Source organism: Saccopteryx bilineata, chromosome 10 (assembly GCF_036850765.1).
Source record: "Saccopteryx bilineata isolate mSacBil1 chromosome 10, mSacBil1_pri_phased_curated, whole genome shotgun sequence".
NCBI classification, from domain to species: domain Eukaryota; kingdom Metazoa; phylum Chordata; class Mammalia; order Chiroptera; family Emballonuridae; genus Saccopteryx; species Saccopteryx bilineata.
In genome coordinates this window covers 20,782,380-20,806,286 of record NC_089499.1, presented here as the reverse complement: position 1 = coordinate 20,806,286, position 23,907 = coordinate 20,782,380, and the positions used below count along the sequence as shown (strand labels likewise).

At 40.6% G+C, this 23,907-nt stretch overlaps 1 protein-coding gene across 7 annotated transcripts in view; it reads left to right on the top strand.

Moving 5' to 3' along the window:
* The window catches only part of RBMS3 (RNA binding motif single stranded interacting protein 3), a 698,310-nt gene that overhangs the window by 440,843 nt on the left and 233,560 nt on the right, over positions 1–23,907 (top strand). For all 7 annotated transcript variants that reach the window (XM_066245086.1, XM_066245089.1, XM_066245084.1 and 4 more), the window contains exon 6: positions 17,138–17,217. In XM_066245086.1, the coding sequence (XP_066101183.1) occupies positions 17,138–17,217 (80 nt within the window). The remainder of the gene's footprint in view (positions 1–17,137; positions 17,218–23,907) is intronic.

Below are 23,907 nucleotides of genomic sequence, written 5' to 3'. Positions count from 1 at the left end.
AGGGTCCTAACTCCAAATATAGTCCCCGTCTGAGATACTAAGGGTTAGTGCTTCATCATGTGAATCTGAGCAGGGACACAATTTAGCTCATAATATGAAGTTGGACTGTTCATGTCTCTCATCTTGATCTTTTCTGTACATGTCAAGTTTGCTTGAAAGGAATTTTTTTTTAAAGAATATTTTTCTTAAGCGCAGAACCAAGTAATGAACATTGTAAGGGGTAAAACTATAATCACAGTATGTGGTGTCATGAAACATTAAAACCTATAATGGCTTTTGATTTTTTTTTTTTGTTGTTTTTTAGGAACTGGATAAGGGTGGGAATTTTAAATGGTTATTTTATGCCTGATCTGAATGCAATCTGTCATTCCATCAGTGAATTGTGCATATAGATGCCACAAGCGATTTTTAAAAATGCAAATCTGATCATGTCAGGGGCCTTTTTGACTTCCTTTCCACATGGCCCGAGTAACTGGATGTAGAGACCTCTGGCATCATTATCTCTGATACGGTTCATCTTCCAAGTCTCTGACTTCCTGCCTCTTATCCTACTCATAAGCTGCCTTTTTCGACTGTTTTATTTGACTTCTCCTCTGGTTTCTGCCTACTCATCCTTCAGATGTAGGCTTAAATGTCTTTCCTGCCAAGAAACCCTCCCTGGCCTCCAACTTTGGCCTACAGACAAATTTAGCTTCTTTTATTCTAGCTCCTGTCCAGGTTGTGTATTTCTTTTTTAAATAAGATGTATCACAATCATAATAAATTCACTATTTAATTTCTGTCTTCACCCAGTGGATTGTACATTTACTTAAGTAAAATTTTCTTTTTTATTGTTGGATGGATAGACGGGTGAGTAATAGATTGCATGATTATCTTTCTATGATGTTACAGAATGACTAAGATCCAAGAAATGATTTTTTTTTAATTTATTGATTTGAGAGAGAGAGAGAAACATTGATTTGTTGTTCCACTATTTATGCATTCTCCGGCTTATTTTTGTACCTTTCCTGACTTAAGAATCGAACCCACAACCTTTAGCATATCAGAGATGACCTCTAACCAACTGAACTACCTAGCCAGGGCCTCTAAGCAATGACTTAAAACTTTGAACCTGGGGCCCTGGCCGGTTGGCTCAGCGGTAGAGCGTCAGCCTGGCGTGCAGGGGACTCGGGTTCGATTCCTGGCCAGGGCACACAGGAAAAGCACCCATTTGCTTCTCCACCCCCCCTCCTTCCTCTCTGTCTCTCTCTTCTCCTCCAGCAGCCGAGGCTCTATTGGCGCAAAGATGGCCCGGTCGCTGGAGATGGCTCCTTGGCCTCCGCCCCAGGTGCTAGAATGGCTCTGGTCGCGGCAGAGCGACGCCCCAGAGGGGCAGAGCATCGCCCCCTGGTGGGCAGAGCGTCGCCCCTGGTGGGCGTGCCAGGTGGATCCCGGTCGGGCGCATGCGGGAGTCTATCTGACTATCTCTCCCCGTTTCCAGCTTCAGAAAAAAAAAACAAACTTTGAACTTTGAACATGAATCATTAGTCGCGTTCCAATACTGAAACTTGGGTCTCTGTACTCTAAATCACGCATTTTCCAGAATCAGAAAGTGGTACGTGGATTATAAAGGAAATCTTAGGTTCAAATCAAGCCAATGATTTCTTATGCCTAAGAAACTGAAAGAAAACCTGAATTCGCCATTCTTGTAAGAAGCCAGGAAACTAACAGAGAATAAGTATTTCATTATCTTAGCCCTGAAATTCTGAGGAACAAAATCCCACACGACTAAACAATTTGACGGAGTGAGAAAATAATTTGGCTATCACATATGTAAATACATCTGTCCAAATTCCTACTTCCTCGGACTTTAAGATTTGCTCTGCATTTTCTCACACAGTTATGGCTACTACTTTCACTAACGTGATCGTTCCCAAATTAACTCTTGCACAAATTTCCTGCTGTAAACAAGACCATTTTTTTTCATTCAGCCTTTCTTTTTTTTTTTTTTCTTTTCATTTTTCTGAAGCTGGAAACAGGGAGAGACAGTCAGACAGACTCCCGCATGCGCCTGACCGGGATCCACCCGGCACGCCCACCAGGGGCGACGCTCTGCCCCCCAGGGGGCGATGCTCTGCCCGTCCTGGGCGTCGCCATATTGCGACCAGAGCCACTCTAGCGCCTGAGGCAGAGGCCACAGAGCCATGCCCAGCGCCCGGGCCATCTCTGCTCCAATGGAGCCTTGGCTGCGGGAGGGGAAGAGAGAGACAGAGAGGAAAGCGCGGCGGAGGGGTGGAGAAGCAAATGGGCGCTTCTCCTGTGTGCCCTGGCCAGGAATCGAACCCGGGTCCTCCGCACGCTAGGCCGACGCTCTACCGCTGAGCCAACCGGCCAGGGCCTGTCCCCCTTTCTTAAGGTGTACTTGTCATGAAGCTACCTTTCTTCCTGTCCCTCAAGGGTTGAGACCAAGCCTTATATTTCTTCATACCTTTTCTAGAACCTAGAATAGAGAGTGACACATAATTGATCCCCACTATATTTTCAATAATGAACAAATAAAATCACTTTAAGTTTTTGTTTGTTTTTATTTGTGTGTGTTTAATCATAGCCATAGGCAGAAAGATAGCATATCTCAAAAAAACCAATTTTGAGATAGTAGAAAAAACTATAGCAGCATCAGCTCAACTATTATTGGTTCACAAATTATTTCTTCCTCTAAAAGGTTACAGTGCCACAGGCATTATTAAAAGAATGTGCTTATTCAGTTGGGAGAACAGCTGGCCTATAATTGTGCTAGTAAATTGTACATATCTCTTGAATTTACGACTACCTCTATTCATGAAACCTGAATCATTTTTTCATGAGCCTTCATTTTGAGTATTACCATTGGTCACTTCCATCCACCAGATGTGGACCTTGCTTCATATGTAAAAGATCCTCAAATTGTTTTGACTAGATAGAAAACCCCACATTATTATCTTACCCAAACGCTATCCATTAATCTTCTCTGATAACCACCTCTTCAAAGTCAAGGTGGTATCTTCATTTTATATTTAAAACACTGAACTTCAAAGCATTGATTTGAATGCCAGTAGGGTACACAGGCAGCAGCACCATTTACCAGCTTTTCAAAGTTCCAGAAGCGCTAGATAGTGTCTGAAATTACAGACATTTTATTTTATTTTTTTTAAATGTTTTTTATTCTCTTGTAACTTAAACCAATTTTGTAAGACCCCCCCTCCCCTTCCAGACAGCATTTTACAGCCAAGTCATAAACCTCTAAAAACAGAAGTTTATGGTGGGAATGCTGACAGACCGTCAGACCCACAACTGCAGAGCTAGCGGGTGCCAACAGATTACCTTGCCTTCAAGGGTGAGGATCAGAGCATAAATCAGCCCGAGTCTGGAGGGACGGGGCTGTGCGTTCATGTTATCCATTTCCCATTCCCAGAAACATGAGACGGTTTGTCTAACAAAAATCACATTGAAAAAGTATTATGAGAAGCTGGTAAAGAATGAGTCAAAGTGGAGAAGGGGTTGGGGGAGTTGAAGGAGGGGGGGTGTAAGCATTCACAATTAATCCAGCTTCAACATCTGGGAACATAGACTTTCTTTAAGAAATGCATTTACTGTCCCCTGGTGAGCTAAAGAGCGTGAGAGACTGCTGAGCACAGAGACCTTTGTATTTTGTAGTATTTTCCGCCCCTCTTCAGTACTTTTAATTTGATTCTCATGCAGTTTTGTTTGAATGACTTTTAACACAGAGGAAGCTCTGTGTCCCGCTTCTCTCAACCGAATGAAAAAAGTTTTACAAATAATTTCAGTTCTTTTCACAAAGTAAAAAATTTAATCATACTTACAGGCAAATAAATATAAGCCCGATTATTAAAAAATCAATATAAATAAGCATATCAAAAATAATCTCTTCGTGTTTTATTTTAATAACTGACTATCATTACAATTTGGTGGTTTTGCCTTTTACTGTCCGGTATTGCTCCTTTCTTTTTGCCACCTGGTGAAATAGAATCAGAACCCTGATTCAGAATAAATAGAATGAAAATTTAGGAATTTAAAAAATTATCAAGCAATTGCCAAAACTTTTTTCTTAGGGTAATACGCAGTGCCTTTCAATTGACCATCCAGCTTATTGAAATGTGTTTCTATTGTTTGGAAATTGTTGTGATGCTATCTATCTACATCAAGTTTGTATTTGTGTTAACAATTCCTCATCATTTTGGCAATTCTCCTGGCGTTACTGTCACCAACACATGGAACCAGGAAATCGAATGTGAGCAGAGAAAATCTCTACAATGTAAACTTAGTGATCAGTAATATGCAAACTACAGCTGTGTTTGCCCAGAAACAGGTGACAATTGTGTTTGCTGAGATTGAAGAGAACGAAGGCTGCTATTCCTGGCGGTGACTTTAAATCCTCTCCAATTGCCACCAGATGTGAGCCCCTGGAGCGTCAAGTCCTGGTCCCCCCCCCCCCCCTTCAACTTCCTTGTCTTTGTTTTCTGTGCCACTTTGTTTACCTTCATCTGTTTCTTTTCATTGCTTCTTCTTGCTCCTTTGCTTTTCCATCACCAAGTCGGGATCATTGGCTCTGCATTCCACTTTCATCTTCATGTTTTTAAACCCCAAACCAACCAACCAAACAAACAAATGAATGAAATTGTACTCAATAATCAATTATTCAGAAATCCCCTGGGCTCAATTTTTTTTTTTCTATGCACGCCTTTATACAATTTCAAAAGAGAGGGAAAACATATACTTTATTGTTTTAGAATTACAAAATTAAAATGAACCGATTCCAAAGACTGCCTCTGTGGAACAAAGGGAGAGCTGTGAATATGATTTACCCATGGGAGGCCCAAGCGGGAGAACTCTGTCACTTCCGGACTGGCAGTGGTGGCCATTCAATGTGCTGTGCTCAGGGCCTAAAAGATCTGTTTGCTCTGAACCGGCTCTAAACGCAAGCCATGATAAGGTTGCTTAGACCATCCAAACGCTGTGTATTTTTGACATAGGCTGTCTGCTGCCAGCCAATAAAAAGGAGAGACTTGGACATATCATTTGCACTACAAGTGTGAGTTCCTTTTATTTAGTGTCTTCCCTACATTTTCAGTTTACGTTTAGTTGGACCAACTCGTCTATTTTCTGTATCTGTGTGGTTATGAACGTGGGTTTATGGGTCAGAAATAACTGAGCTGGCATCTGAGTTCTACAACTCCTATCTGTGTGAAGCTCTCTGAGCCTCCTTTCCTGATAGGTTAAATATACCCATTCATTTATTCATCCAGTTCATCTAATTAATATATCTTGAGCACTATTAATATGCCAGTACTTATCCTAGATGCAGAAAGTTATAGGTGTACGCAGAAGATAAATATCTACTTTCATATGGATGGCTATTGTGCTGAGTTGAGGAGACAAGAAGCATGCAATCAAACAAATAAGAAAATATCAAATAGGCCTGACCTGTGGTGGCACAGTGGATAAAGCATCGACCTAGAAATGCTGAGGTCGCTGGTTCGAAACCCTGGGCTTGCCTGGTCAAGACACATATGGGAGTTGATGCTTCCAGCTCCTCCCCCCTTCTCTCTCTCTGTCTCTCCCTCTCCTCTCTAAAATGAATAAATAAAAAATTTTTAAAAAAGAAAATATCAAATAATTAAAATGTCATAAAACAGAATAAAACATAGTGGTGCAATAGAGAATAGGGCAGAATGAGAGGCTGGAAGTCAGGGACAGAAAAGCCCCCTAATGAGGAAACATTTAAACTGAGTTGCAAATGATCAGAACAAACCACCCAGAAGAGTCTCTTGGTGTGTTTGGGGAGTGAAAAGAGCGGCACTGGCCGAGGGAAGGGGGAATGGAAACTCTACGGTGAGGCCAAGTTCACGTTAGGGAAACAGAAAAACAGGCAAAGTTGTTCAATCACAGAGGACAGCAAAGAGGTAGTTGATAATAATATCTAGGTAAAGAATGTGATTGAAGCTCAAAGAAACTTATTCAAAGTGATAATGTATTCCTGTGCCTTTGATGGCAGGATTTTTCAAGACCTAAGCCTACTGTACTCATTGATTCTTTTCCTTATCTCGGCTTTTTTTTTTTTTTTAATTTAATTTTCTTCCCTTTCTGTGCCAGAATTTCTTCTGAAAGCATGAGTCTATGATGAAAAGATCGATTTGGTTTATGGTCTATCTAGACAAGGATGTTAATCGGAGGTAGGCCAGGATCTCAGTGAGACAGGTGGTTCCCTGACTGAGTGTAAGGAAACTTTAATTTTTCTCCTTACATTTTTCTTGAATCACACAACCTTTGGGATAATGTTGTTTCTTTCTTTTTTTTTTTTTTTCTTTTTTCTTTTGTATTTTTCTGAAGTTGGAAACGAGGAGGCAGTCAGACTCCCGCATGCGCCCGACCAGGATCCACCTGGCATGTCCACCAGGGGGCGATGCTCTGCCCATCTGGGGCGTTGCTCTGTTGCATCCAGAGCCATTCTAGCGCCTGAGGCAGAGGCCATGGAGCCACCCTCAGCGCCTGGGCCAACTTTGCTCCAGTGGAGCTTCGGCTGTGGGAGGGGAAGAGAGAGACAGAGAGGAAGGAGAGGGGGAGGGGTGGAGAAGCAGATGGGCGCCTCTCCTATGTGCCCTGGCCGGGAATCAAACCCGGGACTCCTGCATGCCAGGCTGACGCTCTACCACTGAGCCAACCGGCCAGGGCCAGAATGTTGTTTCTTGATTATTGATAATTTTATGGTGTAGCCATCAGAGTGTGGGCTGGAAACATAATTTTGCCCCCAAGTGATTCAACAGAGGAGACTAGAATAAAGGAATGTTTACAGAAGTGTGGGCAGAGTTAAGGGAACTGACAGAGGAATATTAAGATACCCAGAGATGAGCAACAGAAGGAAGTCATTGCCAAACCTGAGAGCTGAAGGCAAGAGAAGAAGTGTTCCCAGAGCCCAGTGAGACCTAAGCCTTGGAGGAGGGGCTGCCGGGATGAGCTATAGACAGAGAAGGATACAACCTCTGCTACAGAGACAAGTTCCAAAGCAGAGAGAGAGTGAGGAAGAACTGGTCTTCCTTCTCTCTACTCCCACAAAGTCAATGAAATGCCATCAGATAAAAGAGCCAAGATGATATATGGTCCATACAAGGGTCACTTCTTTAGGGCATAGAACAGAGCAGAGAAGACGTACCGGAGGGGGGGATCAAAAAACACAAGTACACATGGAAAAATTAACTTTTGTTTCTCTTGATTCCATCATGGAAAAGAAAACGTGCAAGGTTAACACGAACTAACATCTGCTTCTTTGCCTTAGGATTGGCGCTTGATAGAGGTTTTGTAGGAATGATGGCAAACGGGCTCTGTTTAAACAAAACAACTGCTCAACTCCGGGCAGTGGTTGTTGTGATGTCTTTATCTGATACCAAATATGTGTTATTTTCTCACACCAATTCTCTAGTTCTTGGACAATAACTGAGATTCCAACATTTCAGTTCAATTCTGATATTATTCGGAATTGTCATCAAACTCCACAGGTTTAAAGATTGAATCCCACAAGCTATCCCTAGGATACTCACACATCTCCAGGGCCAACAATAAATTCAGAGGTTTCCATAACCCTCCTCAGGTTTGATAATTCTCTAGAGCAGGGGTCCCCAAACTTTTTACCCAGGGGGCCAGTTCACTGTCCCTCAGACTGTTGGAGGGCCAGACTATAAAAAAACTATGAACAAATCCCTATGCACACTGCACATATCTTATTTTAAAGTAAAAAAACAAAACGGGAACAAATACAATATTTAACATAAAGAACAAGTAAATTTAAATCAACAAACTGACCAGTATTTCAATGGGAACTATGCTCCTCTCACTGACCACCAATGAAAGAGGTGTCCCTTCCGGAAGTGCGGCGGGGGCCAGATAAATGGCCTCAGGGGGCCACATGCGGCCCGCGGGCCGTAGTTTGGGGACCCCTGCTCTAGAGCAACCGAGAGAATTCACAGAAATGCTTTACTTGTGTATACTAGTATATCAGCGGTTCTCAACCTGTGGGTCACGACCCCGGTGGGGGTCGAACAACCAAAACACAGGGGTCTCCTAAAGCCATCGGAAAATATATATTTCCGATGGCTTTGGCCGCTGAGAAGCCGGGCTACCGTCTGCAGCAGCGCTATTCAGCTTGAACACACGCCGTTATGGACGTGCCTTCCAAACTGAATGCCTGCGGTCATGCGCAGACGCGATTGCGTCATCCCTGGGGGGAGAACGCTCCACAGTCCATAGCAGCGCATTACGTGTGTCGGGCGCTTGCTGACGTCATCAGTGGGTGGGTGCAGCAAGCGCCGGAGGACAGAAGCCTAGGAGGCGGAGAGGCAATGAGAATACATAATGCATATCAGGTATTTACATTCCGAATCATAACTGTAGCAAAATTACAGTTATGAAGTAGCCACCAAAATTATTTTTTGGTTTGGGGTCACCGCAACATGAGGAACTGTATTGCGGGGTCACGACATTAGAAAGGTTGAGAACCACTGTTATAAAGGATGTAACTCAGGAACAGACAAAAGAGATGCGTAGGGCAAGGAAGGTATAGGGATGGCTAAGAGCTACAGTGCCATCTCTAGGTGAACCCCCCTCCTAGAATGTCAATGTGTTAACCAACTCAAAGCTCCTGACACCGGTCATTCAGTGGTTTTTATGGAGGCTTCTTTACACAAGCATGATTGATTGAATTACTGGCCATTGGTGGTAGAATTGAATCTCCAGTGGTTGGAGGGTAGAGCTAAAAGCTCCAACCTGCTGATCACTTACTTCGCCTTCATGATGGCTAGTCTCATCCTGTACCCAAAGTGAGTCATCTCATTAAGGTGAACTCAGATATAGTCAAAACGAGCTCATTATGAATAACAAAAACATTTCTATTACTCAGGAAATGCCAAAGCTTTTAGGAGTTCTGGGCCAGGCACCAGGACAAAAAAACAAATTTATTTTTACTATACCATACTTGCCATACCAAAAAAAACCAAAACAAAAAACATAGAACAAATCATCTCATTTTCAAGAGGAATCAGAAATTCAAATTTTTATGTGAAGTCTCCCAATTTTGAATTTTGCCAGTTATTTCAGATTTTCCAAAAACTCTTTGCAGTCCAAGGAAAACATACCTGGAGGCTGGATTTGGCGCCCAGTGTCCAGTTTGGGACCCCTGACGTAGAGCTCAGTACAGTGGATTTCAGCCCTGGCTTCACACGGGAATCACCAGGTCAGCTCTGCAAATGATGTGCCTAGACTTCATGCCAAGGCAGTTAAGTCAGAATCTCATGGTTTGGGGCCCAGGCAGTGATATTTTCTAAAATAGTTTCCTGATACTTTTTAATGTACAGACTTTTTAAAATAAGCCTTTTTTATCTTGGAATAAGTTTGGTTTTGCAGAAAACTTACAAAGATCATGCAGAGTTCTCAGCTATCCCATCCTCAATTTCACCTGTCGCTAACACTTGACATGACTATGGAATATTTATCAAAATAAGAAACTGATATTGGTATATTACTAGTAACTGAACTGCATACTTTATTTGGATTTTACCATTTTTTCACTGATGCCGTCTTTTTGTTCCAGGATCCAATCCAGGGTACCATTGTGCATGTAGTTGTTCAGTCTCACCAGTCTGCCTGTGGCCCGTGACAGTTTCTCAGACTTTCCTAAGGTTTCTTGAGAAGTACTAGTCAGGCATTTTGGAGAATGACTCCAGATCTGAGGTTATCTGATGTTTCTCTCATGATAGGTTACATACTCATAAAAATTAGGGGATCAGGGAACGTGCAGATACTCCAGTTCTTTCAGCCTTTTGCATAGTGCGTTTTCACCAATGAAATGTTAGTTTTGCATCTCATTTGCATAATTGAACAGCTTTCTTTGACTTGTCATTTGCTTTTCTGAAGTTCTTATTTAATAAAAAAAAAATCAAATGCTTTTTTTTTTAAAGATTTTATTTATTGATTTTAGAGAGAGGAGAGAGAGAGAGAGAAAGGGGGAGGAGCAAGAAGCATCAACTCCCATAGGTACCTTGACCAGGCAAGCCCAGGGTTTCGAACTGGTGACCCTAGTGTTCCAGGTGAACACCCTATCCACTGCACCACCACAGGTCAGGCTCACATGCTTCTTTTTTTATCACTTCATATTCATTTTGAAATATCCCCTAATTTTTGAGAGTAGTGTATTATGTACCATTTTTTTTTAAAATAAATACCAGACAGGTAAATTGCCCTTTTGGTCATGTCATATCAGTGTCTGTCTCCATTTTTTACAACAACTGCTCCAGTCAACAGTAGTTTGAGTAGAAGAGAGCTAATCCAGCTTCAGAAATGGATTAAAGCATATAGTTCAGTATTGCAAATCAAGAAAGAGGACAGGAGACCTCATTGGAGCGTCATCTCTTCCAAATAACCCACCTGCATGGAAAGTCAAGAGACAAATGTTTTATTCCAGACTCATCCACTAACTAGTCTTGGAGGAAGCCAACCACTGTCTCTTGGCATTAGTTTCTTTAGAATGTAGAATAATGTAGAACAGGGGTCCCCAAACTACGGCCCGTGGGCCACATGCGGCCCCCTGAGGCCATTTATCCAGCCCCACCACACTTCCGGAAGGGGCACCTCTTTCATTGGTGGTCAGTGAGAGGAGCATAGTTCCCATTGAAATATTGTTCAGTTTGTTGATTTAAATTTACTTGTTCTTTATTTTAAATATTGTATTTGTTCCCGTTTTGTTTTTTTACTTTAAAATAAGATATGTGCAGTGTGCATAGGGATTTGTTCATAGTTTTTTTTATAGTCCGGCCCTCCAACGGTCTGAGGGACAGTGAACTGGCCCCCTGTGTAAAAAGTTTGGGGACCCCTGATGTAGAAGTTGAGATGGGAGTCTGTTGCTTGTCCTGAATTTATGTGATTCTAAAACTCAGGAGTGGGTTTTCATTAGTCAAGTACTCTCCACCGTTCTGTTTCCTAAGAGGAATGTGTTGTGATTGCTGAGCACACATGACCCAAAATGTCTGGGTCTCTTCAAAGGGAGATGGCAAGGAGGCCACTCTTCTTCACTAATGGGCATTTATGACATTTGTATCTAAAAATGTCCAGGACCTGGCAGGAAGACAATTTGCAAAAACAAAGAAAACTCAACTCATCCTCTCATCTTTGTTGCCAGGATTCACTACTACTCCTTCTGTTCCAGTGGATTAAGAAAGTAAATGACATAATTTGTTTTCGAAACCTCAGGAGTACACATCTTAGTACTTTAAAAACTCTTCTAAAGTTGACCCTTTGCCGTAAGTCTTACAGGAAATCAGGGATGACTGGTTTGCAGTGTGGGATGTTTCGAAGTTGCCAATCATTTGTACAGAGCCTGTGATTGCAAAACCACAAAAGTTTCACAATAGTGGAAACCTCTAATTAACCATAATAAATGACAGGGCGGATTTGTTTTCAATCAATGGTTAATAATGCTTATAGCTTTAAGGTTGTAAACTGAGAGATATTTTATTGGGGTGGGTTGGTGGGATGCAAATGGTTTTGCAAAATACATGGTTGTTTTTTTTACCTCTCCATGTAAAGTCTGACCCAGAATATTCTGCTAATATTGGATCAGGCTCTCATCCATCTGATGTCATTTGCCTGTGGGAATTGTATTGGCTGTGAAACTAGCTCCTCGGTGTAGCTGTTGAAAAAAAAAAAAAGTTAAAAAAAATCACAATTCTGTGGTGCGCTTTGAGTGATGGAAACCAGGTTTCTAGGCACCGCGACAAGAAAGAATGTCAAATGGGACCTTTAATGTGTGTTTATATTTAAACATCAGACCTAACAGAAAACCCTTAAGCTTTATACAATGATTAGGACCTTGTAAGAACCTAATTAATGTATCATCGGGTGAATGGTTGGCCCGGCATGTGAGCTGTTCCAAGGGACGCTCAGGGGTTCAGGTACCGACTAGGAAGAATGGACGCGGTTGTAGTGATTCAGTGGCCCGTCTGAAAGGGACATGCAAAGGCACCTTTGTCTGGCGTGCTGCCTTTTCAGACCCACTTGATAATGCTAGTGTCAGTTTCAACCGAAGCGTGTGCCAGATTGCAGATAGCTGGAGCTAGTATTTCAAAGCAGTTAATTGTGAAACTTGAGGAGAAAATGGGCACATTCTTCCGAGGTAACTATTCAGATGCAGTGCCTTCCCCGCCCCCTAGAACTCCATGGGTCTCACTTTTGTTCTGGTCCCACATAAAATGCAGGAGGAACGTGGAGCCTTTCCCCCTTGGCAGCTCCTATATCGCCGTCTTTGCTGGGACTGTTTTTGCCTTGTTAAAATGTGTCCCGTGTATTAAAATGAAATTGTCACTGCTGGGTGGTGTACAGTAACGCGGTTTGACACTAAGCGCCGGCAGCTATAGAAAACAGGCTTTTATTGCGTTTATTCTTTCGGAGATAAGAGTCTCTAAAGGCTCACTGGAGACATTCACTTAGTTAAATCTGAATGAAGCTAAAGTGAACAATCGAGGCTGCTGTCTTTGTGCTCGAGGAAACAGCCCCCATCCCGCTGGATTGGGCTGTAAAACTGTCCTAAGAAAGGAAAATCATACATAAGAATGTAAGGGGGAGACTGGCGCCTTTCAAAGCAGAACAAAAATATTTTAGGTGGGTCGAGTGGGTTGGCCCTTGATGTTCTTTAGCTTTCTCTGGATTCCCTAACACACATTAGGTAGAATCAACACACACACACACACACACACACACACACACACACCCTAGTTTTCGTCTTCATGTAGAATCCCATGTCATTTTAAGACAAAGAGAAAGGATTTGATTTGTGGGACTCTTGCAAGCAAGCTTTAGCTCCTTAACTGCCTTTTGTCTAGATGAGCGCCCAGAGAAAGCTTGAACGGGGAGGGGGACTGTGGGGCAGAGCTTTTCATTCTGTAGCTCTCCTGGAATAAAAATTCCATAAAGTAACATCTGTAGTAATTAAGGGCTTACATTTCCTCTCCCATTCATGTCTCTGCTAGGAGGGAAGGTTATTTTCCCTAAGAGACAATAGATAGTGGATAATTGTGGGAAGAGAGAAAGAACAGAATTAGAATTATTTTGTTCCTAGAAATGGAAGTTTCCTACTTAAAAGAAAAAAATGTTGGAAGACTCACTGAAAGAAAACGTTGAAAACTTAGGAAAATTACACTTAGCTGCTTCTAAATATTTGAAATGAGGAAAGAGTCATTTTGCTTTTTTAATCCAAATATCTCATGATTTGGGGGAAATTGTGATAAAGCAGTGAAAAAAAATGGTATGTTTGTTTTTGTATTTTTATTTTTTTAAATTGCATGTTATTTAACTTAAAGAGTTTATTTTCCAGTGGAACATGAAATCAATTCATTCGTCAGATGTTTTTTTTCTTGCTTTGCCATTCTTCAGATGTTTTGCAAAATAACACTTGGGTGGATCCATTGGGCCAACTGATGAATACATTCTAACCTATTCATGTCAGATTAGTTCCCTGCACTTTCTTGTCATAGCAGGACAAGCTACATAATTTGGGGGACCCAGTAAAATATAAAACGGCAGGACCCCCTGTTGGAAAGTGGTTAATGATTTTAAGATGTGGAGAGCAGTGTTTTAAACCAAGTGCAGGACTATTCTAAGTGTGTGGCCCTGTGGTTCTGCACAGGTCTTGTGCCCATGAAGGCAATCCTGATTGGCAGGTAGAGATTTGACATGTGTATCAATACAGAAAAATGGTGTCCATCCATGACTCATAGGAATTAATGTACATCAGAAAGAGATTGTTAAGAAATTGTAGTCAACATAATCATAGCACCTTAAATGGGATGTGCTCCTGAAACCAACTTTGAATTTTTTAGTCTAATAATTCAAATGGCTCTGTCTGCATCTCAGCTTTTCTTTAAGAGTTTACCCAGGGCCCCAGGCAGATACTTCAGTTGGTTAGAGCATCATCCCAAAATACAGAGATTGCAGGTTCGATCCCCAGTCAGTGCATCTACAAGAATGGATCAATGTTCTTGTATCTTTTTCACCCTTCCTCTCCTCTAAAATCAATAATAATAATATACATACATACATACATACATAAAGGAGTTTCCCCAGCAGGTAGATTATCACTCAGCCACAGTGGTCTGCTCACTGCCCCATCAGGAAGGACTCAGCTTTCAGGTGGTCTCACCTGCCCAGCTCCAGTCCCTGGCCTCATTTTGCCCTCAGGGGCCCTTCTGGCCTTCTAAGCCCTCTTCTCAGCATTTCCCTGTTGGTTTCTGGAATTCTTCTCTCATTTATATTCCTATAGCTGTAATACATGCCTAACTGATACGGCATTTGTTTACATGTTTTAATCCTTATCCTATTTACTCTACACGTTCTATGGTTGTATAATATGATCCTGAAAACACAATAAGATTTAGATGTAGGAAAATGTTACATGTGTCAAAGGGCTTTATTCCAAGAAATTTCATGAGTGACATAGCAGAAAATTGAAATTATATTTTGCCTTTTAGACAAATTTCACACATTTCTTATACATTTCTTCATATGTATACGTTCTGTTTCTTAAATTTATTTTTGTCTCTGGGGTGCTGTTTGTGGGACTTAATTTCCTTTAGTCAGAATGAACCCTTTAGTTTTTACCTTTCCCATCCAATTTTATAAAAGAATGAAGCCCACGTGTAATTAATTTTTTAAAAAATGTTGCTGAAAAAAATCATCAGATTTATATGGAACTATAAAAAACCCCGAATAGCCAAAGCAATCCTAAAGAAAAAGAATGAAGCTGGGGGCATAACAATACCTGACTTCAAACTCTATTATAGGGCCACGACAATCAAAACAGCATGGTATTGGCAGAAAAATAGACACTCAGACCAATGGAACAGAATAGAAAGTCCAGAAATAAAACCACATATATATAGTCAAATAATTTTTGATAAAGGGGCCAACAACACACAATGGAGAAAAGAAAGCCTCTTCAATAAATGGTGCTGGGAAAACTGGAAAGCCACATGCAAAAGAATGAAACTGGACTACAGTCTCTCCCCCTGTACAAAAATTAACTCAAAATGGATCAAAGATCTAAACATAAGACCTGAAACAATTAAGTACATAGAAGAAGACATAGGTACTCAACTCATGGACCTGGGTTTTAAAGAGCATTTTATGAATTTGACTCCAATGGCAAGAGAAGTGAAGGCAAAAATTAATGAATGGGACTACATCAGACTAAGAAGTTTTTGCTCAGCAAGGGAAACTGATAACAAAATAAACAGAAAGCCAACTAAATGGGAAATGATATTTTCAAACAACAGCTCAGATAAGGGCCTAATATCCAAAATATACAAAGAACTCATAAAACTCAACAACAAACAAACAAACAATCCAATAAAAAAATGGGAAGAGGATATGAATAGACACTTCTCCCAGGAAGAAATACAAATGGCCAACAGATATATGAAAAGATGCTCATCTTCTTTAGCTATTAGAGAAATGCAAATCAAAACGGCAATGAGATACCACCTCACACCTGTTCGATTAGCTGTTATTAGCAAGTCAGGTAATAGCAAATGTTGGAGAGGCTGTGGAGAAAAAGGAACCCTCATCCACTGTTGGTGGGAATGTAAAGTAGTACAACCATTATGGAAGAAAGTATGGTGGTTCCTCAAAAAACTGAAAATAGAACTACCTTATGACCCAGCAATCCCTCTACTGGGTATATATCCCCAAAACTCAGAAACATTGATACGTAAAGACACATGCAGCCCCATGTTTATTGCAGCATTGTTCACAGTGGCCAGGACATGGAAACAACCAAAAAGCCCATCAATAGATGACTGGATAAAGAAGATGTGGCACATATACACTATGGAATACTACTCAGCCATAAGAAATGATGACATCGGAACATTTACAGCAAAATGGTGGGATCTTGATAACATGATACGAAGCGAAATAAGTAAATCAGAAAAAAACAGGAACTGTATTATTCCATACGTAGGTGGGACATAATAGTGAAACTAAGAGACAGTGATAAGAGTGTGGTGGTTACGGGGGGGAGGGGGGAATGGGAGAGGGATAGGGGGTGGGAGGGGCACAAAGAAAACAAGATAGAAGGTGACAGAGGACAATCTGACTTTGGGTGGTGGGTATGCAACATAATTGAACGACAAGATAACCTGGACTTGTTATCTTTGAATATATGTATCCTGATTTATTGATGTCACCCCATTAAAAAAATAAAATTATAATAAAAAAAAAAAATGTTGCTGATACTACTTCAGATAGGATATGGTAGTACTGCCAAAACTGAAATTAGGATGGTAGAGATCAAAATGTTCATTCACTAGCTTCTATGAGAGATGACAAAACTTGGCACAAAAAAACCCAGTTTAGGAACATGGATATCTAGTATCAAAAAATACAGGATTGTCCAAAATTCAAAATTAAGAAAGTTTGTGTATTTATGCTCTCCTCTCCCATTCGAAACCCCAAGTAATTCTTTTTTGTGTCGTTCACCCTGTGGGTTTTTAATAAAAGTGTCATGATGCTGATGACAGCACCCCTGCATTAATCATTATTTAGGCTGAATGAGGTTTAAAAAGAAAAAGCATAACTCATCTACTTGTTTTGTAAAGCCACACGGGCTTTAGTTAAAACTCAGACTGCCACTTATTGGCAAGGTGGTTCATCTCTAAGCCTCAGCACCTACACTGATAAAAAAAAAGTAATAACAAAGACTGGTACCTTTCAAGTCTGCTAATTTAGACATTTAACAGGTATTTATGAGGCACTTTTAATTGACAGATATTTTTGTATAGAGTACATAAGATAATGCCTCAGTATTAACTCTGTGTGAGGAAGACTCAGCACAGAACCATCCACATAAGCAACTTTTAATACTGTAATACTCCTGGTAATGATGTGTTTGTGATGTTCTATTGGCCTGGTCATGGTGGTCATGGTGACAGTTGACAAATCTGGTAAAATTTTCAAATTAGGCTTTTCTATGACTTCTGTATTTCCCTTTTTGTTTTTATTTATTTTTCTTGGGTGTTCACAAGTTCATGAAAGTGTATGATCCTCTGCTTACTTCTTTTTCCAGAATGGAGTCTACTGAAAAATGTGAAGTGGTAATTCAACATTTTAATGGAAAATATCTGAAAACACCACCTGGCATCCCAGGTAAGAAATGCCATTAAGTAATCATTCAGGGATGTCTAGGCTTGTTGCTGCGATTTGAATGAGTACATGGTAAGGATCTTGGTGGGTCACTGGGAAGGACAGGGTTGCATTTATAAATATGTATATAATTTTTAACACTATGTAGCAACTCATCTTTCTCAAAAATGATTTTTTTAGTGATCCTTTTTTAGCCTTTCTTTTGCATCTCTGCTGCTCATTCCCTGAAGGGAATTAAAAGAAAAATGCAGCAAAGAATAGTTACAGATGCAATTGAAGAGAAGGAAATTTACGACTGCTGCCATAAATATTGTGTCTTGATTTCTAATTTATGAACTATCGGAACGATGATATGCACAGTTGAGCCCACAGACTGATGCCAGTGTTCAAATGTGCCCTGTCAGTCTGTGACAAGAAGAGTAGGGAAAGTAAGAGTAAGCATTCAGAAACTTTTATAGCAATTTGACATTGTCATAAAATCTGGGTGCATATATTCATATAGTACAAAAAGTAACAGTTAGTGAAATATTGAAAAAAATTCATTAAAGCTGTCTGTTTATCAAAGTGAACACCAGTCTAGACTGAGGTGGGGCATTCCACATTGCCCAAAGCAAAATTCTTAAGTGTGTGTATTATAAGATGATATAACTTTACGCTATTAAGAATCACATTACAATAAAAAAGAATTACACTCAACACATTAAAATTGAATATGTCACAGAGCGTAAGCTAGAAATGCCTACCTTAACTTGATATTAATCTGGTAGTCACATATATGGAAAATGTTTAATGTTAGGTGAGTAATTTTAAAAACATATCTTATTCATGCATAAAAACATTGAAGATTAACAGAGGTGCTAAAAAAAGAATTACGATGAGTAGATAAAGAAATATCTGACTAATGCATGGTTGGTTCATTTGTTGCTCTTTTGTTTGGGGTGATTCTCAGGGGAATAATTTGACTTCTTCAGCCGTACAACCTTTTTCCTTTTGATCTTTTTATCAAAAGAATTTCTATAGTGTTTGCTATGTAATGCATGTACTATTTAAAACCTGTGGTTGGTGAGTTCAGGGGTTGAGCATTTCAATTCCTTTAACTATATTGAGGTTATATACAAGAGGAAGTCTGAACAGAAAGAAATAGTCTTGTGAAGGGGTTAGGGTTCTTTTGTGAATTGGTTGGTTTGAAGAGGATGTCAGGAAAGAAGAGCCCTTCAGATTGACACTGAGATGATCTGGAAAATCCAAAGTAGCGTCTCTGGTTAATCAGAGACTACACACACAGTGAAGGCTTTGCCTTTATTTGGTTATCTTCCATGCATGTGTCCCCTTGAGAATTGACTGCATTTCGATCCTATTGGAGACATATGGTGTTGTGAAGAAAAGAGTGAGCAATTTACATCTCAGCATGTAAGCTGCCCTTGCATTTTAGGAGACATACTTTTTTTTTTTTTCTTTTATCTGAAGAAGGACTTTAAGAAACTCTGCTCAGACTCATCACTGAAGAAAGGAGTTGCATTATTAGAGGATTTTCCCTGTATTCATCCCATTGTACCCAACAGATGCCTGTCTGTATAGAAGGCATTCCAACTAGGTGTGAATTATACGACTATATAAAAAATTAAGACTGTGAACAAATTATATAGAAATTATGGCTTATTTAAGTTTTCATACAGGTCTCAGGTTTTTAGATTTCTTCCTTTTCTGAAAGAAACATTGAAATACTTCTTGACTTGATTGATTTGAAACGGTTGTATTTGCTTTCCCTATAAAACATAGCTGACTAATACAATTTAATGCTACAGACAAAAAAAAAATCACTAAAAATCCCCAGATGTCTGGGCATTCTTCTTGAATATGCAAGCTCTGATATCAACCTATCTAATATCATAGCTACACCCAATGGAAACATTGTGAATAGCAAGAACTTAGTGATGAGTTTCTCACTCTCACTTTCATCTCATGGGAAGGTGGAAAGCAAAATAATTGTTCTCAGTTGTAAAACTCTTAAGAGATGTAACTTTATGCTTCTGATATTTGCAATCAACATTAATAGAATTAAATATGCAATATTGATCAGAATTGGTACTTGAGTTTGCTTATTTATGCATTGGGAGTCAAATACAGTTTAGTAAAGGCTAATAGAAGACATATAATCTTTGATATTTAAATTCAACGTGGAATAAAACAGGACATAAGGCAAGATGTGGGTATTTTGAAAGAAACAGTTGTAAAATGCTTTCCTGGCATATATTTAGTGAGTCAAGGCAGATATAATCAAATTTAGGTGTATTCTACTTGCCTTTGTTTGTCCTCATTGCTTATTTGTTGTAGATGGTTGAAATCTAATATATAGAAACTCATATTTTAATCCAATTACCTATTCCATCTCGATGACTGAGTGGGATGTCACTGTGGACTCTGATACCGGATTGGGAGCCATTGCTTTGATATTCTCGAAAGAAATGACTGATTTCCTAACTTTTTCCATAGTAACGTAACTTTTAGAGAAATTTTCCTTGTTTCTGGGTGTACTAATTAAAACAAACTAAAATGGATATGACTAACCTGCAACTAAAATATGATTAAAATATATATATATAAATGAAAAGACTCGATCTTCCACATTATCAAGATTTGGCATCTTTTAATTCAGAAGTTGGTGGTTTTCTAGAACTCACATTGATGGTTTCAATAGAATGCTCTAAGGTTGTGTGACTAAAGGACACACAGTGATGAACCAGTAATGACCTGAGATTCTTTGACCCTAAAAATAGCTGTTGAAAAGGTTGCATGTGAAGTCAGTTGTCTTCTTCTCATACTAGAGACTTGATTTTAACCTTATTTTAAACACGTAGAGAATATTTAGTACCAAATTCACATTCTTTACGATCCATTCAGAGACAACTTGGGACAATGGGAACATGTCTTTGAGCAAATACAGTGCCATTTTGGCCCCTGCCCCTTTTGACTGTGATTCCTCTGAAAGGAGATGCAAAGTTAATATTTTTTCCCTGAGATTACCTCTAGTTTCCCAATCCCCCACTGTTAGCATTTCTATAAAAGAATGAGAAAAAAAAAATTCACTTCAACTCCCAAATTTTGATACTGCTCTGAATTTCAAATTATAGAAATAGCATAGATAAGAATATTTGCAAGGACACATAACATGGACCACATTAATGTTGCTGCCTCCATTTTTGTTTGCCTTATTCTAGGAACAGTTTACTCCTGACATAGATTTCATGGTGGTATTTTGTTTTCATTCTGGACAGATGATATGAGCGGAAAGGAAATTGTGTAGCGACTTCTTTTCACTCCTACTTTCTTTCTCTGGGCTTCTCTTTTTCATTCATAGAAAAATCTAATTTTAATAAATACATCATGGATCATTAATGCCTCTCAGAACTAGCTCTTGTTCACTTTGATTTATAATGGTATCCTCAGATTTGGATTACTTCAATCAATGAAGCTAAATATACCTGTCAAATATCAAATTATTTGAATTCTTGTATTTATAGTACAGGAAATTCACAGAGATCAGGTGCCTGTGTTGCTACCAGCAGGTGGGAAGAGAATGACAAAGACACAAATTAAACAGTGTCAATCATTGTAGCCATCCTCCAAAAGAGATCATCCAGCATTTTCTCACTTCCCCAGAGGGAAACAAAAACAGCGTTCCATAAATGTTACATGTCTTACTTATTGATCTTGATGTTTTCTGGGCAAAATGAAGGATCATTAGTTGCTTGCCTGCCTCACCCCAGACGTTTCTTTGTCCTGTAATGAACTGTTCAGCAATGTTGTGCAGCCCCAGAGCGTTCCATTTTCAAACCTCTGGCAAGAGCAAAGGGTAAATTCCCAGACACTTCAGGGATCTGTAGGGCATGAACTTGAAAGACTCACTTTCAAAGAGCTCCCAGAGCAGAGGGATGCACCATGCAGAAAAGGCTTCCACATGTAAGGATGTGTATTGATGAATAGAACGTGTAGACTAGTTTGTAGAAAAATAAATCATGTTTTGCTCTCCAGCTTGACTTTCGCCTTTAAGCACGTGTTCCTATTAGTGGCGCCGTCTTTCCAGAAGAAAATGGATTAACTTCCTTTCGTATGATTTTCTATTCTTTAGCTAATTATTTCTAACCCCAGGTGAAATCTGAGAAGTAGGAAAGGGTGAGAGAAAGCTCAGCACATTTGGGGATCTTTTAAATTTTAACAAATCCTGTGATCCACAGAAATTTTTTTTTTTTTTTTTTCATTTTTCTGAAGCTGGAAACAGGGAGAGACAGTCAGACAGACTCCCGCATGCGCCCGACCGGGATCCACCCGGCCCGCCCACCAGGGGCGGTGCTCTGCCCCCCAGGGGGCGATGCTCTGCCCATCCTGGGCGTTGCCATATTGCGACCAGAGCCACTCTAGCGCCTGAGGCAGAGGCCACAGAGCCATGCCCAGCGCCCGGGCCATCTCTGCTCCAATGGAGCCTTGGCTGCGGGAGGGGAAGAGAGAGACAGAGAGGAAAGCGCGGTGGAGGGGTGGAGAAGCAAATGGGCGCTTCTCCTGTGTGCCCTGGCCGGGAATCGAACCTGGGTCCTCCGCACGCTAGGCCGACGCTCTACCGCTGAGCCAACCGGCCAGGGCATCCACAGAAATTTTGACAAGTAAATAAGTGATAGAGGAATCATATTTTTCTAATAATATAAAAGTATGTGCTTTCTTGATGCTTTGACATAATTTTAATATTGTGTTTATGTAAATAAGAAATGTATATGATTGTGAGTATGTATATATGTATACATCATGGGAACATAGAAGGGAAAATATTTAAAATATGAGAAGTTTTGAAGAAAATGTTTGTTAAAATTGACATGTCCTTCAGAGTAAAATGTCAACAATGTACTTATATAAAATTCATGTTAGGCCCTGGCCAGTTGGCTGAATGGTAAAGTGCTGGCCTGGTATGTGGATGTTCCCGGTTCCATTCCTGGTCAAGGCACACAGGAGAAGTGCCCATTGGCTTCTCCATCCTTCCCTCCCTTCCTTCTCTGTTTCTCATTCTTCTCATACCACAGCCATGGCTTGAATGGTTTGAACAAGGTGGCCTCGGGCTCTGAGGACGGCTCAATGGCTTTGTCCAGGTGCTAAAAATGGCTCAGTTGCTAAGCAACAGAGCAGTATCCCCAGATGGGCAGAACATCACCCTGGTAGGGGGCTTGCTGGGTAGATCCCAGTTGGGGTGCATGAAGGAGTCTATCTCTCTGCTTCCCTCTCTCTCACTTAATATAGAAATAAATAAATTCATATTAAGAGACATAGTTCTCTTATATAAATTTTTTTTTTCTGAGGTTGGAAATGGGGAGGCAATCAGACAGTCTCCTGCATGCGGCCAACCGGGATCGACCTGGCACGCCCACCAGGAGGCGATGCTCTGCCCATCCGGGGCGTCGCTCTGCCACAATCAGAGCCATTCTAGCGCCTGAGGCAGAAGCCACAGAGCCATCCTCAGCGCCCAAGCCAACTTTGCTTCAGTGAAGCCTCTGCTGCGGGAGGGGAAGAGAGAGACAGACAGGAAGGAGAGGGGGAGGGGTGGAGAAGCAGATGGGCGCTTCTCCTGTGTGCCCTGGCCGGGAATTGAACCTGGGACTCCCGCACGCCAGGCTGATGCTCTACCACTGAGCCAACCAGCTAGGGCCTCAGTGGAAAATGTAGATCCTCACAACTAGAGTTTTCTCTGTGGTATCGGTCTATTAAATCCACAAATGCAACTATAGCTGAGTAACAGGCAGCAAATAGAAAAATATTATGCTACATTTTAGCCAAAATATACCTTTATGGTTCTATTGAGGTGAAGTACTGTCTGATGCTGAGTTTTTCCTCTTGGAGAAACTAAAGCAGAATTTGCATAATAAACTTTGCAAACACTACAGCCCCTTCTGGGTACCAGTTTAGATTTCTCACTAGGAGTACTTTTGCAATACACAGGAGCTACTCTCTCTGAGGCCTGTCATCTGTAATGCCTCCTAGGTTATTTCTATGTACCAAACACAGAGTTGTTTCACGATGAAACACTGTTGGAATATTACCAATGAACATTACAAAGCAGCCTGACAACTTCACGGTCACTAGTCTTACAGTCTGTATGAACTCTATGGACATGGACATGGTCAGTCACTTTCCAAGCTTCTGATGGAGCCACATGTCCCTGACACTGCTGACACTGAGAAGGTGAACAAATGATGAATTGGTAACTGATTGGATGCAAGGGGAAGCAGGGAGAAATGACCACATTTCTAAATCTGGATAATGAGAAGCCAGATAGAAAATGTCCAGAGGATCATGTTCAGGAGATTAGAAATTATTGGGTGGGTTTTGTGTCCGGTGCTACCTCCCCTCTTCCCAGCTGTGTTTGTGGCTGCAGATGAGACAGGTGGTCTCCATACACCCTGGAAGGGTCCCATCTCAAGCATCTCGTGATTTGCTCCACTTTTCTACCTCAGGGAAAACCCTACAAAGTTCATTCAATCTGACATAGATTTCTTGCAAACATTGGCAGAGTTATCACTTCCTGAGACAACAACTTGGTCGATAGGACATGGAAATCAGTGCATATGACCAGGCCTCTTGTCCTTTGGAGGGACAGTTGTGAGTTACACACTATAGGGCTCCATAGGGGGTTGCCAATAGTGGAAACAAGTT